This window comes from Myotis nattereri (genome assembly GCF_964212035.1).
Source record: "Myotis nattereri genome assembly, chromosome: 21".
Taxonomy (NCBI): Eukaryota; Metazoa; Chordata; class Mammalia; order Chiroptera; family Vespertilionidae; genus Myotis; species Myotis nattereri.
The window spans coordinates 18,255,200-18,271,624 of record NC_138097.1 but is presented as its reverse complement, the minus strand read 5'-3'; the positions used below and the strand labels follow the sequence as shown (position 1 = coordinate 18,271,624).

Genomic DNA, 16,425 nt, shown 5'->3' with positions numbered 1-16,425 from the left:
TCAGCAGCCCTTTCAGCCTTGGCTCCGGGGCCACACATGCTCACTGGAGGGTCCTTTCCCGCAAGGCCATCTTGTGGACCCAGCCCGCAATAGCCCAGCCAGGGCCAGAGGGCAGAGTCTAGTCCCTGAGGGCATAGCTCCTGGGGCTGTGCACACCCCGATGGGGGGCCTAGGTCTGCAGAGCCTCGTCCTCTGTGAAGGAAAGTTTTACTTCCTTTGATTACTCATAAGAGTAGAGAGAGAGGCTTAGCACCCCACCCCCCACCCAGGGCCCTGAAGGGTCTCGGGTTCGATTCCCAGTGAAGGGCACGTACCTGGGTGCAGGTTCTATCCCCGTCCGTCAGGGTGAGTGTGGAAGGCAACCAACTAACGGGTCTCTCCCACATCGATTTTTTTTCTCTCTCTCTCTCCTCCCCTCACTCTCTAAAAAGCAATGAAAAAAATATCCTCAGGTTTGGATTAACAAACAAAACCAAAAGCAAAACCGAAAAAACCAAACCCCACAGCTTAGGAAAAATTTGAGCCAAGTTAAGAAGAAAGGGCTGATCTGGGCGTTCACCAAGGCGGTCCTGGGTCAGGTGTAAAGCACTGGCCCCGAGGAAATTCTCCCAGCACCGACGCTGCTGCGGGTTCTAGGTCAGTGACGGTGAACCTTCTGAGCTCGGTGTGTCAGCATTTTGAAAAACCCTAACTTAACTCTGGTGCCGTGTCACATAGAGAAATTTTTTGACATTTGCAACCATAGTAAAACAAAGATTTATATTTTTATTATTTTATATATCTAAATGCCATTTAACCAAGAAAAATCAACCAAAAAAATGAGTTCGCGTGTCACCTCTGATACGTGTGTCATAGGTTCGCCATCACTGTTCTAGTGCCTCGACCCAGGACAAGCAGCTCAAACCCCAGCCCAGGGCCGAGGGGACCGGAAGCACCCTGACCCCGGGCCAGAGGGACTGTCCTGGGACGGCGGGCGGTCGGGGCCAGGACGGGAGGGGCTGAGGGCTCCGGGCACCACTGCCCACCCTCTCCTCTCCTGAGGACCAGGCCTTTGTCACTGCAGGGTGTGTGGTGTCTGCAGTGAACAGATCTAACTGGGGTGGCTCTGAGGGACGTCCTGGTGGAGACTGACTGAGGCTGTGCACACCCGTGCCAGGAAAGAGACGGCTCACGGTTCTCTGACAGCTTTATTTATGGGGTGGAATTCAGGCACATACATGACACACACATGTACAGCACCCGTTCCGTGATCGGAGTCGGGACAGAGCTCAGGCGGACCCTGGCCACAGAGCATGTGCGCCCCTGGAGGAGGAGCCGCCTGGCCTCTGGGTTTTGGTTTTGGTTGAAATAACCTCTGGATGTGTTCAAGTAACACCGATCACTTCATGTTCCAAAAACATTTAATAAATTCAGAATAAAATGAGTGAAGTATTTATAACACGATCAACGGTCACGCAGATTTCCATGTACAATCGACAGTGCAGACGCGGAAGCAGAAGGGCTGGCGGCCCCGCAGAAGGCTTTATTCGTTCCTGGGAGCCGGTATTTACACGGCGATGCAGTATGGGGGGCGGGCGGGGGAGACCTTTTGTCTGGAGGACGAATGTCCATGACCGCGGCCGCGGGAAGGGGGCTTCCAACGCCGCTCCGTTGGCGCCGGGCTGAGCCCAGGCCCCCGCCGCCCATGAGGTCCTCCCTGCAGGCCCTGCGGCCGCTCAGTGCCCCGTGAGATAGTCCTGCGTCGAGTCTGAAGCAAACGAGTCCACGTCCTCGTTCTCCGAGTCCTCGCTGCTGTCCTCAGCGGCCGGCTCGCCCGTGAGGGCGATGCGGGCGTAGTCGTCCGTGTCAATGGACTTGCAGAAGTGGATGGCGTACTTGAGCTTCTCCTCCAGCACCTGCCGGCAGGAGTAGCGGGGCAGCTTCAGCAGGAAGAAGCAGGTGTAGGACTCGGGCAGGAAGTGGTCGGGAGGGCTGTACTTGTCCAGCACCTGGAACGGGAGGGTCAGAGCTGGGGGACCGCACTCACCGAGCCGGGGTCCTAAGCGACGCGCGTCAGTCCCGCGGGGCCCGCTACCTTTAGAACCAGAGCCCCTCGACTGGCAGGAAAGGGCCCTGGGTTCTGTGACGATGGCTTCTCTGAAGTCAGGGCTGTGAGGAGGGGCGGCACTCACTCCCCAGCCTGCACCCTGCAGACTACGGCACTAGGAAGCCAGTGAGAAGAGGGACAACCCCCAGGGCCACTTACGTTTTGCGAGAATGACGACATGTGGCTGACAGAAGGCGGGCAGCCTGCACTCAGCAAGGAGCCTGCCACGGATCCTGGCGGACACGTGGGGAGAGCGACCACCCAGCCCGTCCCTCTATGGACCCCCGGCCTGGATAGTACCGCGACCCGGAAGGTCTGCGGGTGGGCAGCACGGCTCCGTCACCCAGCGACTGGCAGGTACCAGAGCTGGGTCTGACCCTGGGACCGAGAACAGACTCGAGCAAAGCTCGGCTCTTGGTCTGAGGAGCTGGGTTTCCTCAGGGCATCGCTGCCCGTCCAACCGCAGGGCCAAGCGCTATGCGGTGTGCTCAGCCAGGTCGGCTGCCTGGCGCTGTGCGCAGGGCACCCACACACATCCTACAAGGGGGGCTCCAGCACCTGCAGCGTTTCTGAGCCCCCCAGCGCCAGAGAAAACAGAAACCAGGTCGGGAGGCAGGATCTGTCCCGACTGGCCCGCGCTGCCCACCTGGATGACGAAGTCGCGGCCCCGGAAGTCGGCGATGGTCCTGGGCAGCCGCGTGCGGCCCCACACGAAGCGCAGGAAGAGGGAGCGCTCCGTGTTGGAGAAGGCCTCCATCACCTCCCAGAACCACTGCACCAGGGGTGCCGACGGCTCCACCCCCTTGTAGGTGGCCACTGACTTCAGCAGGTGCAGGGGGATGTCCGGGCTGCCGCACACCTGAGGGCACAGGGTCAGGGCGCCCTGTCCATCCACTTCTGCTCAGCACCCACCACCCAGGCTGCGGGGGGCGGGGGCCACACGTGGGGCCCAGGGCCGCCCCGGGAGGGAGGCAGGAGACTGGCTTCCTGAGCTGAGCACCCCAGACCCCCGAGGGCACGGTGAACCGAGGCAGCGAGGGCGAGGAGGGGGTCACCACGGAAAGGCCCTGCCAGCGGCGCAGCTGCGGAGCCGCCTACCATCGTCTCCAACTCGTAGCCGGTGAAGAGAGAGAGCAGGGGCACGGGCACGACGCGGGCCATGCCCTCCCGGACGGCGGCCACCTGCTCGTCGAACTCATGGAGCCTGAGAGGAAGGCACCAGGTGACCAGGGGCGCCTCCCCTCGTCCTCCCCCCCCCCCCCGAGTTCCACAGGCGGTGAGGACAGCCTGGAGCCGATGCAGCCACCCTCCCAGGCTGCCCAGGCTCTCGTCTCTGTCCTCCTTCCCGCCCCCTCCCCACCCGCGGGAAGCGCCCCCAGGCCTGCAGGAGCACCAGGCAGGGGAGGGCAGGACGCACCTGTAGCTCACGGCCAGCCGGACGTACTCCGCGCGGGTGTCCAGGGAGATGTGCGAGTGCCTGGAGCTCAGCTGCACGTCCTGGCCGCTGGCGCTCGGCACCGTGAAGGGCAGGCCCATGGCCTCGAACTCCTCGGAGGTGGCCTCGTTGTCGCGGATGTACATGAGCCCGGGGATGAAGTCCTTGTCCACCTTCCCGGGCACAGGAGTCCGTGTCGAGCCGTGTCGGTCCCCCCCGCACCCCGCCAAGCCTCGCCCACAGCCCCCAGGGCCAGGAGGGAGCGCACACCGGGGACCCCGCTTCCCAGCCGCCCGGGCGCACCTCGCTGAGGTCTGCGATGGTGAGGCTCATCCCCGCCAGCTGCTTCCAGACGGGCTCGGCCAGGCTGAGGCTCAGGGGGCTCCCCGTGCGGATGGCGATGCCCAGCAGCACGCCTGCGCATCCAGGGCGGCAACGGGCATCGGAATCAACGGCAGGGCATCCAGCTCCCTCCACCCGGCCTGCTCCCTCCCACCAGCACCACCCCAACTCAGGAGGTGCGCCCCAAAGGCCCGCCCTGTCCTGATTAACTGCTGCTCTCTGCCCAAGGCCGCGGTCTCACTGCGCCTCTCCCCAGCAGCACCGCTGGCCCACCCCCCGAACAGAGCAGCCAGGAGGCCGGGGGGAGGGCGCACCCAGGAAGCGGAACATGTTGGTGTGCACGGGCGCCCGGGCGGCGGGGCTGAGCAGGTAGCAGTCTCGGTTGGCCCCCGACTCGTCCCTCCCGTTGGGCGTCACGATCAGAAGGGGCGTGAGTCCATTCTGCAGCTCCTCACAGATCTCGGCGATGGACTCGCTGTAGCCGCCTCCACAGTCGTCCACCGATTCGCCTTCGGGGGAAGGAGAGTGAGCCCCTGTCCCCCACGGAGCCCGGGGAGCAGCAGCGCCCCCCAGAGCCCGGGGAGCAGCAGCCCCGCGGTGGGACCCCCGTTCGCGCCCAAGGCTCTCACCCACGAACTTGACCTTCCAGACGCGGTGAGGCAGCAGCAGGCTGTCGGGGCTGAAGGAGCTCATCTTGGCGCACATCTGCCCAAAGACGGACTTGGTGCCGTCGGGGCCCGCCAGGCCACCTTTGCTCCGGGAACGCTTGACCTGAGGAGGAAGGACAGGGAGCTGGCGCAGCAGGAGGCGCAGGCAGACAGCCCGGGTGCTCGCGGATGATGCCAGCGGACGATGCCAGCCCTGGGCCCTCGCCCGTCAGGCCCTGACTCCCGGCCGGACCTGAGCAGCTGCTGCCCTGGAGCCGACAGCGGGCGGCACACGGGCATGTGGTGCCCCCACAGACTGAGACCCGAACTCCCGACGTGGAGACGGAGCCGCCGCACGGCAGGGGGCCTTCCTGTCGGACCTGGACTTGCTAAGCCTTCAGAACGAGCTGGCACACCCGCCCCAGGTCCGAGCTAGAACCTGCTGCCGTGCACCGGCTTCATGCTGCCAGCACGCTGACCCGGCTGCGACGTGATCCCACCAGGAGCCGCCCAGACAGGACGCTCTCCCAGGGCGTTGCCGAGCCCGACCCGGCTGAGGGCATGGCTGAGGCAGCGTGTGGCCAGCCACCTGCCCCTCGGCTCACTCATGGCAGCCTGAGCCCCGACAGTGCGGAGACCAGCGTGCCCCCGAGGCGTGGAAGGCAGGCTTCCGCTGGCCTCGCTCAATAGCCTGCTTGTTCGGGGAGCGGCCGCCGCCCAGCACAGCGCTGTGCCCGCTGACGTCCCTGCAGGGGCTCTTCCGCCCGCGTGGCCACACGTGCTCCACAGCAAACCACAGACTGACACTTGACCTAAAACGCCCTGAGCGAGTCCAGGAGCACACGGGGGGTGTGTGTGTGTGAGTGTGTGTGTGTGGGCACAGGGCGCAGAACAAGCAGTCTGTTCTTCGGGGCTCCTGCTGCTGCTGGGGGAGGCAGCCACGTGCCCAGGCTGTCAGGAGCCGTGGCCTCCCCTTGGTGTTTGACGACTGGTGGGCGCCACACGGGCAGCCGTGGGACCCGGAGATGGTCCCTGCCCCTCAGTTCTCTGGTCCCGGGGACACAGCAGTGACTCAGCCCGTGAAGGGCAGAGCCGCGAGGGCCAGGAGCGTGACGCTGGGGGACAGGGGTGGGTCGGGGCAGAGGCCTCTGACCGGCCGCGTCTGAGCACCTAGACTCCAAGACGTGAGGAGACATGCCTGCCAGGAGGGGGCACGGCTTTCAGCCTGCAGAGGCCTCGGCCCAGGGATGCCCACATGTGCCTGCGGGCCATGGCGATGGACACGCCCCTCTGCTCGTCTGGATCTGTGCTCTGGGTTCAGGCCTCCTTCCTGCTCTCTATAGGCGTGGCCCAGGTGTGCCCCCCACCCCCCGCACCGGGCCAGCTGGCAGCCACGCCACCTCGAGGCAGAGGCCCCGTCACCTGGATGCGGTTCAGCTCCACCACGGGCCCGTGCTGGCGGTCGCGCACCATCGTTGCCTGTACCACCTTCCGGAAAGCCACCTCCTGAATAAAACACGGCAAGGGTGAGAACCTGACATGGTCATCAGGGCGCTGTCTGTCCACACGGAGGGCCCTAAACGTGCAGCGTGGAGCCTGCACAGAGTGCCGGGAGCGCCGGCTGAGCAAGCTGTGCCCCGACACCCGTTCCCAGCCGTCCTGGGGTTAAAGCTCACGCAGACCCGGCCCACCGCGGAGGCAGGTACCTTGCCCTGGGAGATGAGGATGCCCCGCAGGGTGTCGAAGCCCACGGCGGGCCCCAGCCCCGTCTCGCCCAGGGCGCCCTCCAGGTCGAACATGGGGATGCAGGGGCAGAAGAGCTCGGAGAGGTGGTGCAGCAGCAGCAGCCGGTTCCGCAGGGCGACGACCGGGAGCTCCTGCAGGTGGTTGTACTCCATGGGCACCTGCAACAGAGGCGAGGTCACGGCCCTGCACGGCTCTGCAGGGGCGCCTGCGTCCGTGTGGTTTGGAAAATCTCTTAACGACAATCTGGCCGCTTGGCTGCAGCCGAGCCATCGAGGAAAACGCGAGAATAACTAGTCTACAGCGTGTCTGCTGAGAGCGTGGTGGGCTGTGCTGTCACCGCTTTTCCGTCCTTCATGCGATGCTGAAGGAAGGTGAGCGTTTCACTGACAGGCTGCTGGCTGACGGGAAGGCCAGGTTCACACGGGAGCCTGAACCGCTTCCAGCGGGGCCTGGGCCACACAGGACCGCCACCAGGTGCACCTGAGCCGCCCCTCCCGCCCCCGCCCCCCGCAGCACCCACCTGTGCGGGGAGCTTTCCGGCGCTGGCGGGCTTGCTGGTGGACCAGGCCAGTGTGTGCGCCGAGCCGCAGGCCACACGGTTGACCTTCCTGCCCTGCAGGGCGGCCACCAGCCGCGGCCTCTGGATGGCGTTGGTGGTCCCGTCCCCCAGCTGCCCCTCATCGTTGTCCCCCCAGGTGTAAACCTCACCTGGAAGCGAAGGGGGACCAAGGAGCCACGTGAGGAGCGCAGAGGCCTCCCTGCCAGGGGGTGGGGGGCCGGGCCCTGAGACCTAGTGTCTGGTCACACCATGCGCCCTAGGTCTTGTCCCTTACACACTGCCCCTCTGCAGACACAGGCCAGGGTGGGGGGAGGGGAGGGGGGGGCCAGCGAGGGCCCAGCCTGCACGCAGGCCTCTCTAAGGCCAGTTCTTCTCTGTGCAGCGTGAACGGTGACGTGTTCACGGGCCCACAGCAGAGGCTGGGACGCTCCCGGGACGCAGAGGGCCGCCACCTACCCTCCTCCGTGCAGCACACGCAGTGCAGGGAGCCCGTGGCGATGGCAATGACCTTCTTCCCCTGCAGCCCCTGCACCTGCCGCGGCCTCCGCACGTGGTCGTCAGAGCCGTGGCCCAGCCGGTGGTAGTCCCCTTTGCCCCTGCGTCAGGAGACGGGCTCAGGGTGCGAGGCCACCACTGCCGGCTCCGCGACACACCCCAGCCCACGGGGAGGTCACGGACCATCCACAAAGGCCGCGAACGCCACCTCAGGTTAGCCTCCCAGCCCTGGGGCCAGCCTCGCGTACCAGGTGTAGACAGTGCCGGACTTGGTCAGGGCAACCGAGAACTGGGACCCGCACTCCACCTTCACCACGCCCAGGCCCGTGAGCGAGTCGATCTGGAGGAGAGGTCACTCAGACGGCCACCAGAGACCGACGTCCGTCCGAGGAGGAAGCAGAGAGCCTGGCCCTCACCCTCACCCAGCGTTTATGACCGCTGACCCCCTCCACGGGCAAAGCCCAGGCCCTGGGCAGGAGCGGCCGCGCCTGCAGCCAAAGCTCCCGCGAGAGCACGACAGCCCTAGATGCCTCAGCCGGCGGGGCCTCCCTCGCTCTTCACCCAACACCCACGCGCGGGCAGGAAGGAGGCAGAGTGCTGGGCCGCCCCACCTGCGGGGACCCGGGCTCCAGGGACAGAGGTACCTTCATGGGCACTTTACAGCCGTCGCTGCCCCCGCGGCCGAGCTTGCCGTAGTCCCCGTCGCCCCAGGACCACACGGTGTCGTCATCCGTGAGGCAGAGGGTCTGGGCGTCGCCACTGCCGCAGGCGACGTCGACCACGCGGTGGCCCTGAAGGGCCTCCACCTTCGAGGAGGGACATGGAGGTTTTCTGACCACATGGCCAGGCCCCCCGAGGGAGGCTGCCCGTAAGTCCACACAGGACGCACCCCCGCAGCCGCCCTGGGGCCAATGCCCTGCTCTGTCTGCCAAGGACCGCCCACGAGTGGAAATGCAGGGCAGGTCACGCACTATCCTCTCAGACGACCCACAGCACACACACCAATAAAGCCCACTTGTCCACACTGAGCCGTGACCCTCGACCCCAGCAGAGCGGCCCGCGCCCTGGACGCCGCCTCACCAGCTTGGGCTTGAGCTGGTCCTCGCTGTCGCTATGGCCCAGGCGGCCGTACCGGCCTTTGCCCCATGTGTAGAGGTCGCCGGCGGAGGTGACGCAGGCGCTGTGGGCTCCGCCGGCAGCGATGTCCACCACCTCGGTGCCTCTCAGAGACTCGACGACTCGAGGGCGGTCACAGGGACTGCAAAGAGGCCACGAGCACGCCTCAGGCCAGGCTGACCCTCAGGCGGTGTCGCACGCAGGCTCTGGGCTCGGCGCTCACGCGTTCAGTGTGCACGTCCCAATCTACACCCTCAAGTTGAATTCCTTCGCCTTTTTGTGTTTTTGCACTTAACTTCCCGGTCACAGCTGACGTACAGCATTACGTCGGCTCCAGGGCACGCCGGCGAGAGGCATCGCCCCACTAAATCTCACACCCGCTGCCCGTGCCCCGTGCCCTGTGCCCCGTCCGAGTCCCTGGCTGCCTGGCCGGCTCCCTCTCCTCCAGTCCCCACCTCCTCCCACTGACAGCCTCCCGCTGCTCTCTGTCCTCAGGCCCTGCCGCCGCCTGAGTGTTTTGGATTATTTTCTTTTTGCTGCTCTGACCCGTGTTCCTGCTTATCCTGCCCCGACTGCGACAACAACAAGACGCCCCAGCCCGGCGTGGGGCTCAGTGGCTGAGCATCGGCCTAGGAACCAGGAGGTCACGGTTCCGCTCCCAGTCGGGGCACAGGCCCGGCTGCAGCTCCATCCCAGTGGGGAGGTGCAGGAGGCGGCCGGTCCGTGATCCATCCCAGTGGGGAGGTGCAGGAGGCGGCCGGTCCGTGATCCATCCCCAGTGGGGAGGTGCAGGAGGCGGCCGGTCCGTGATCCATCCCCAGTGGGGAGGTGCAGGAGGCGGCCGGTCCGTGATCCATCCCCAGTGGGGAGGTGCAGGAGGCGGCCGGTCCGTGATCCATCCCCAGTGGGGGAGGTGCAGGAGGCGGCCGGTCCGTGATCCATCCCCAGTGGGGAGGTGCAGGAGGCGGCCGGTCCGTGATCCATCCCCAGTGGGGAGGTGCAGGAGGCGGCTGGTCCGTGATCCATCCCCAGTGGGGGAGGTGCAGGAGGCGGCCGGTCCGTGATCCATCCCCAGTGGGGAGGTGCAGGAGGCGGCCGGTCCGTGATCCATCCCCAGTGGGGGAGGTGCAGGAGGCGGCCGGTCCATGATGCTCTCTCATCACTGACGTTCCCATCTCCCCCCACCCCCCTGCCTCTTGGAAACCAATAAAAAAACCAACTCAGAAATGAGCCCCGTTGAGGTCCATGCACTTGCTCCCAGGAGCACCCCCTGAAGTGGATGTGGGGGATGCTGTGCGGAGGGCAGGGCTGACACAGACACGAGCACGGAGCCCACGAGAAGGAGCGGCACGAGCCGCCCAGGTACCTGCGGTTGCCGTGGCCCAGCTTCCCGTCCTCGGCCTCGCCCCAGGAGTACACCTCTCCTTCGGAGGAGAGGGCGAGGCAGTGCTTGCCGCCCGAGTTCACGGCCACCTTCCTGATGAACACGTGCTGGATGGACTCGAGCAGCGTCGGGGTGGACACCGACTCCGTGCCCCCGACGCCGAGCCGGCCGCCGGCCCCGTACCCGGTGGCGTACAGCTAGGACAGGAGCAACAGGAACCGACTTTACCCCAAGAGCCCGCATCGTGGAAACTGACGCCCAACCCGCGCTCTAGACGTTTCTCCCCAGAGAGAGCCGAGAACTGAAGCTTCACGGGTGCTTCCTCAGAGCGAGGCGGCTGCGACCACTTGAGAGAACAAGTTCACAGACTGCCTTTGCACGTTAGGGCTGTTTTCTGGGAGCATCTCTGTTTCTGCCCAGATGCCAACTGTAACTCACGCCAAGAAAAACAAGGAAGGTTTAGTTATTTACCGCCAGGAGGTCCCAGACAGACACCCGCAGGAAACTCACTGTTTGGGACACTAAGTGTCTTTACCGTTAATTTTTAAAAACCAGACTGCCGTTTCCGAATGCACGTCACCCCTCTCCCATAGAACCGAAAGGCTGCAAAGCTGTGGAAGGGGGACCCCCACACAGGACGGACGTGAGCCAAGGTTGCAGGTGGACCCAGGAGGACGCCCGGCAGGCCCTGCTCTGCCCCCTGCCGCCCCCCAGCCCAGCGGGCCCTTCTCCCACAGGCAGGACCTGGTGAGGAGGCACAGGGTCCAGTCACAGACGACGGCTCGCTGTGAAGTGACCCCGCGAACCCCGACTACACGAGAGAAAGGAGTGGAGCGAAGGAACTCGACACGCAAAGGCCCGCGAGTCCCACACACCAGCAGCGATTGCTTCAGGGGCAGCAAAGAAACCCAGGAAGACGCCTCCTGAACCACGGGCAGGAAACCACGGGAACACTGGTTTCCAAATGAAGCCTGCACGTGTGGAGCCAGGAGGCCCGCAGGGATGCTCGGGGGGCCTGCCTCCAGCACCCAGGGCGAGGCCTGGAGGCGAGGCCTCAGGAGTGCACACCCAGGACCACGCCCCCCCCCTCGCCCCACGGTGTCCATGTCGACGACGGACGCACCCTTACCTTCCCGTCGGCCGTGACCGCGAACAGAGTCTGCTCTCCGCCAATGAGCTGCACGGGCCTGAGGGTGGCCAGGGCTTCGCAGGGAGTGGGCACCTTCACCTTCGCCCCCTCGATGCCCCCGAGCTGGCCCCTGTGGTTATGTCCCCACCCGTAGATCGTGCCGCTGCCACCGGCAGACAGAGTCCAGTCGTCCGGGCGCCTAGAGCCAAGGAAGCGAACAATGGAGGTGGGCGCTCCCCGCCTGAGGCGTGTCCCGCGCCCGCCGCTCCCGCCGCAGCGACCTGTTCATCCACTGCACCAGCTGCTCGTCGTGCTCCCTCCGGAAGACGTCGTGGCTCTCGTGCAGGACGTCCATGGCCTCGCCGTCCGCCATGAGCTCGCGGATCTTCTTCGCCACCTGGACGGCACACGGCGAGGCCATCACACGCCCGTCTCAGGACAACAGGGGACGCGGAGGCAGGGGTCGCGGGGGAGGCAGCACCAGCACTGAGGCCTCAGTGACAGGAAACCAGGGCTCCTGTCTGAGCGTCGCTGAGCGTCAGCACCGTCCCTGGTTCCCACGAGGGGCCCCTCAGGGCACCCGCAGCGCCAGCGGCCGCACATCCGGTGAAACAGCGAGCGCTGTGCTCTCCAGAGGCGGGCGACTCGACACCTGCGCGTACCTCGTCGAGAAACAGCCGGGGCAGCGGCGTCCTCCTGTCCAGGGCCACGGCCACGCGGGAGGCCATGCAGTACCTGCGGAACCAGGCCCACTTGTGCGTCTCGGCGCAGCAGGGCAGCGTGTCCAGCTCCAAGTCACAAGCAAGAGCCACCAGCACCTGCAAAGGGCCAGGCAGGGTCACGCGACACGCAGCCCGGGCGGCCCTCGCGGAACCTCCCCGGGCGCCTCGCCAGCCTGCTGCTCGCCAGCCGTGCTCACGGTCCCTGTGGCGGACCTGTCCCTGCCCACTTCCGGTGACGCCCGACACACGCCTGCACAGGCCGCTCCCCCAGCCACGTTACCTTAAAGAAGGGGCTGTGTAGTAGCTGCTTGCCGCCCCGCACGACGGGGTCCTCGTACTCGAACTGCCTCTCCAGGGTCTCCGGGAGGCCTTTCACCAGCGCAGCCAGAGCGCTGCCCGTGAAGCTCTGCGGGGACACCACGCTGTAGCCCGCCCCGCCCCCGTGCTTGGCCTCTACGAGCTGACGGTCTCGTCTACTGTGCCCTTCTCCCCAGAAAACGAGCGTGACGCGCTCACGCAGGGGGAGACCTAGCGGACGTGACGGCCCTGGGACGGAAGGGGAGCTGCACTCCACCCCGGCGCTGGGTCAGTGAGGCAGCTCCCACCCCGGCCCTCCGGCCACCCGCTCCCGGCGTGGTCAGGACCCGCCGTCCTCTAACAGCAGCCGCCTCATCAGCAGAACAAAGACTCGTGGTCAAGCCCCACAAACGCGATCCCATGGTCACAGCCCCCGAGACGCGCTGCCTGTAAAGTCAGAGGCCGGCCGCGCTCCGTATGTGGAGCAGCACGAGGGCCGGCGGTGACAAAGGCTGCCTTATGCTCCTGCCGGACTTCCGGGAACTTCTCCAAGTGGGAGATTTCAACGCCTAAACGAGCACCTGCCTCACTCCCTGGGTCACAGGTCTAGGACGTGGGTGTGGGCTCCCTACCAGGGCGCGCGCCTCCCCATCGCTGTCCCCCAGCAGCCGGCGGATGTTGACCGACTGTCCAAACTCCGTCGTCAGCAGCTTTCTCAGCCTCTGAAGGGCCCACATTCTGTGACTGGCAGCTGGAAAGAGCAGACAGAGGACATCAGGAGCTCGACCACGGTTCCCCTCGCCTGCGACAGACATGGTGATGAAGACGCCGCCTACCTAAGGCACTGAGCTGTGCGCACGCGGCCAGCGACGCGGCCAGGCGTGGGACGATGCTTCTGTTCGAGGCGAGGTTGAGCCGGAAGTCGAGCAGGCACGTCACCAGGTCCATGGACGGGCAGGAGAGGACACAGCGGTCGGAGAGGAGGTCTTTCGGGCCTGAGGGATGAGTACACGCATGTCCCGTAAGGAGACTTGCATGACGTGACCGACAGGCTCCCCATGCAGCAGAAGCAGGCAGCCTACAGCACGGAGTGTAAACAATGCACCCTCATGGCCGGGCACCCAGCCTGGAGCACCGTGGCCCCCCACCTGGGCACTGTGGCCCCCCACCTGGGCACCGTGGCCCCCCCACCTGGGCACCGCGGCCCCCTCACCTGGGCACCGCGGCCCCCTCACCTGCGGCACCGCGGCCCCCCACCTGGGCACCGCGGCCCCCTCACCTGCGGCTGGCATGATGGGGTAGACGGTGAAGCGCCAGCCCCACCCGTTCACAGACCCGTCGCTGATGAACTTCCACTTCAGCTCGTCCCCAGGGATGCGCAGCTCGCTGGACCAGTCGCACCACTCCCGGCCTGGGGGAAGCACACGGGTGGCTCACTCCCCGCACCAACACGAACCTCTTCAGAGAGTCGTTCATGCAGCGTCTGCAGCACATGGGGCTCCAGCCCAGGCTCCCCAAAGTGGTGTTCACATGCCTCCAGGGGAGCCTTGCCCTTCAACACACACTGCGCTAAGTCCTGGGGAAACTGAGGCAGCAGCCCGGCCCTGATGGAAATGCGCACACAGCTGCCACGCAGTGTGAGGCCTGCAGGGCCGCAGCCACCCTCGGGACAGGGGCCGGCTCAGCACAGAAGGGCCGCCCTCGGGGAGTGGAGCCGTCCGCGGGAGCCCAGGGCCAGGCCGCGTGAGTCACAGCCGGGTTCCTGCCTGGCGGGCTCTTCAGCGCGAGGGAGGGCCCGTGGGAGCAGGGACCGGCCCAGCGGCCACCTGGCTAAAGCTACGTCGCGTTTGTGAGGCCGCCAGGGAAAGCCCGAGCTCCTCCGGGACTGCATGCGCCGCCCGAGCGTTCGCAGGGCTGGTAAGGAGCGTCTGGCGAGGAGGCCCTGCCGGGCCGGGGGGGGCCCGGGGGTGGGGGTGGGGGGGGGTGGGGGGGGTCAGGGAAGGGCGGCCAGTCCTGCTCCAGACGGAGGATGGCGACTGAGAAGACGCGCACAGACACTGCCCCTGGGAGGCGCCGTGGGCACGTCAGCCTTCCCCTCCCTGGGCCTGGTACCCCCGGGCCTGGCACGCTTGGCGAGGCTCCGTCGTTCCTGAAGGCGGGCAACGCCCCCCGCTCCCCACCTGAGCGCACGGAGACGATCCTGTTGACGCCGTCCATGACGGTGAGCGGGTCGTGGCGCCGCTCCGTGGAGCACTGCCGGTCAAACTCCACCCGGAGGCCCTCCGCACCTGGCAGGTGAGCAGAGCAGTGAGACCCCAGCGGGCACACCTCGGCGAGACCAAAGCCACACACACCTGCGCTCTGTGCCCAAGGCGCCCACCTGACAGACACTACGCAGGACCCTATGCTGCACGGCTCCCTGCGCCACGTTCTATCCCGAAAAGGAAAAGGTTTTAGGAAAGTGAGGAGTCTCATGCAGTTTTAAAATTCTGTTCCAGAGCCCTGGCCAGCGGCTCGGCTGGTTGGAGCGTCGTCCCCTCCATCACCTCCATCAAATGGTGGCGGGTTCAATTCTGGTCAGGGCACAGGCCTAGGCTGCGGGTTCGAGTCCCGGGAGGGGAGCACACGGGAGGCAACCGATCCACATTTCTCTCTTACCTCGATGTTTCTCTCCCCCTTCCTCTCTCTCTCAAGTCAATTTTAAAATATCCTTGGGTGAGGATTAAACCAATTCTGTCCTCTCAGCCGGCGACGGCCGCTCCCAGGATGGAGCCCCACCCGCACCTGGGATCTTCACGGTGCCGCTGGAGGACGTGTCGTCCGTGTAGGGGTGGCTGCTCTCCACCACCACGGGCTGCGAGGACAGGCGGCCGCTCTGCGAGTCGGAGGCCACGTCCTCCAGCTCGGTGACGCAGAGCTCCAGCAGCATGTCCGCCACCTGCGGGGAGAGGGGCAGGTCGGGAGGCCGCCCGTGCCAGGTCCTGCCGCAGGACGGGGTGGCCGCAGGGAGAACGGGGTGGCCGCAGGACGGGGTGGCCGCGGGGAGAACGGGGGAGGGGGGTCTGAGGACTCTGGTTCAGATCAGGGCTGGGTCTCCTCGCCTACAAAGTCAAGACGGCACAGGCTCGCAGAGGAGGGGCTGCGAAGCGTAAAGGTGACCAGGGAGGAGGAGCCGACATGGACACCCGCAGGTGCTGGGGGAACAGAGCCTGTGATGGCAGCCACGCCTGCTCCCCCAGGACGAGCGCTGCCCTGGGGGAGAGCCTGGGGCGGGGGTGGGGCCCTCGGAACAGAGGCGCCAGGGGAGGAGCAGCTGTGTGGCTGTTCGAACTTAAACCAAGTTAAAGAAAACGACACTTCGGGTTCCCGGGCGCAGGGGCCACGTGTCCGGGCGCAGTGGCCGGGGAGCGGACGCTTCCATGGCAGAAAGTCCTGGTGGACCCAGGCTGCCAAACACTGAGTCACAGTTACAACAGTCACGGCACCGTGGTTAGAGCATAAGGATTAGATTCATGGAGCAGAAAAGCTTGTCGATGAGCCCAAATGCACACAGGAATCACGAATACAAAAAAGACGTTCCCAAATTCCTGATATTGTGGCCACGTTTGTCATTCGGGGAAAATAAAGCTGGATCCCAACATATCCCTTATATCAAGATAAATCCCAGATGGCTCAAAAAGACAAATGTGATCTATAAAAATAAAAGCATAATATGCGAATCAGACCGGACAACCTTCTGGACGAAGCTGGGCTGTGAGGGAAGCCCAGGTCCCGGGTGCCAGGGGGAAGCCGGTGTCGGCAGGCGGGGGAAGGGAGGCCTACTCTTGCACGAATTTCGTGCCTCAGGCCTCTAGTCAATGAAGAAAGAAAAATTACTAGAAGAAACTGGTTTCTTTAAACAGTGCCATGGTTCTCAGCATAAAACAAAGTCCAGGAGCCGTAAGGAAGCCCTGGCAGAGCTGACGCTGTCGAGATGAGGGAACTGCTGAACGCGGACACGGGCATGCCAAGGCCCCGGACACGGCAGCCCACGGGACAGCGCAGGGCTGACGTACATGGAGCCCTTCCACCCTGCCGTCTCCTGCATGGAGTCCATCACGGACAAGACGTGACGGCACAGCAGCACCACGGAGAGAAGGCCCCTCGTGCTCACCTGGGGGTAGGCGGTGCCCATGCCCGACAGCACGGCCGAAAGCACCTCGCGGCCCCGGGCCCCTGCCCGGCCGCACACGGACAGCTTGAGCAGGTCCGCCAGCACCCGGGTGTCGTCGGCGGCCAGCAGGCTGGTGAACTCGTCCAAGGCCTGAGGTTCGGGGCCCGAGGCCTTGTTCTGGCTCTCAGCATCCTACAGGCCCAACAGGAAGGGAGGAGCAACATGTTAGAACACCACCAGCTCACGCACAAGCTCCCAGAGATAAAGGGGGGCCTTCAGGAGGCGACAGGACCAGGAGGTCGCGGGGAGAAGCG

General features: G+C 65.4%; 1 protein-coding gene across 1 annotated transcript in view; it reads right to left on the bottom strand.

The window, feature by feature from the left end:
* Positions 1 to 1,382: 1,382 nt before the first annotated feature.
* HERC2 (HECT and RLD domain containing E3 ubiquitin protein ligase 2) overlaps positions 1,383 to 16,425 on the bottom strand; it is a 72,340-nt gene continuing 57,297 nt past the window's right edge. The window contains exons 69-93 of the mRNA XM_081114761.1: positions 16,112 to 16,303; positions 14,743 to 14,896; positions 14,139 to 14,246; positions 13,238 to 13,369; positions 12,795 to 12,953; positions 12,591 to 12,709; positions 11,942 to 12,067; positions 11,602 to 11,757; positions 11,221 to 11,336; positions 10,940 to 11,138; positions 9,793 to 10,007; positions 8,391 to 8,568; positions 7,955 to 8,116; positions 7,559 to 7,650; positions 7,272 to 7,411; positions 6,777 to 6,964; positions 6,217 to 6,414; positions 5,933 to 6,016; positions 4,493 to 4,634; positions 4,178 to 4,372; positions 3,825 to 3,937; positions 3,504 to 3,694; positions 3,185 to 3,290; positions 2,733 to 2,945; positions 1,383 to 1,988 (exon numbers count right to left, since the gene is read on the bottom strand). Of these exons, the coding sequence (XP_080970887.1) occupies positions 1,716 to 1,988; positions 2,733 to 2,945; positions 3,185 to 3,290; positions 3,504 to 3,694; positions 3,825 to 3,937; positions 4,178 to 4,372; positions 4,493 to 4,634; positions 5,933 to 6,016; positions 6,217 to 6,414; positions 6,777 to 6,964; positions 7,272 to 7,411; positions 7,559 to 7,650; positions 7,955 to 8,116; positions 8,391 to 8,568; positions 9,793 to 10,007; positions 10,940 to 11,138; positions 11,221 to 11,336; positions 11,602 to 11,757; positions 11,942 to 12,067; positions 12,591 to 12,709; positions 12,795 to 12,953; positions 13,238 to 13,369; positions 14,139 to 14,246; positions 14,743 to 14,896; positions 16,112 to 16,303 (3,951 nt within the window). The 3' untranslated portion in view covers positions 1,383 to 1,715. The remainder of the gene's footprint in view (positions 1,989 to 2,732; positions 2,946 to 3,184; positions 3,291 to 3,503; positions 3,695 to 3,824; positions 3,938 to 4,177; positions 4,373 to 4,492; positions 4,635 to 5,932; positions 6,017 to 6,216; positions 6,415 to 6,776; positions 6,965 to 7,271; positions 7,412 to 7,558; positions 7,651 to 7,954; positions 8,117 to 8,390; positions 8,569 to 9,792; positions 10,008 to 10,939; positions 11,139 to 11,220; positions 11,337 to 11,601; positions 11,758 to 11,941; positions 12,068 to 12,590; positions 12,710 to 12,794; positions 12,954 to 13,237; positions 13,370 to 14,138; positions 14,247 to 14,742; positions 14,897 to 16,111; positions 16,304 to 16,425) is intronic.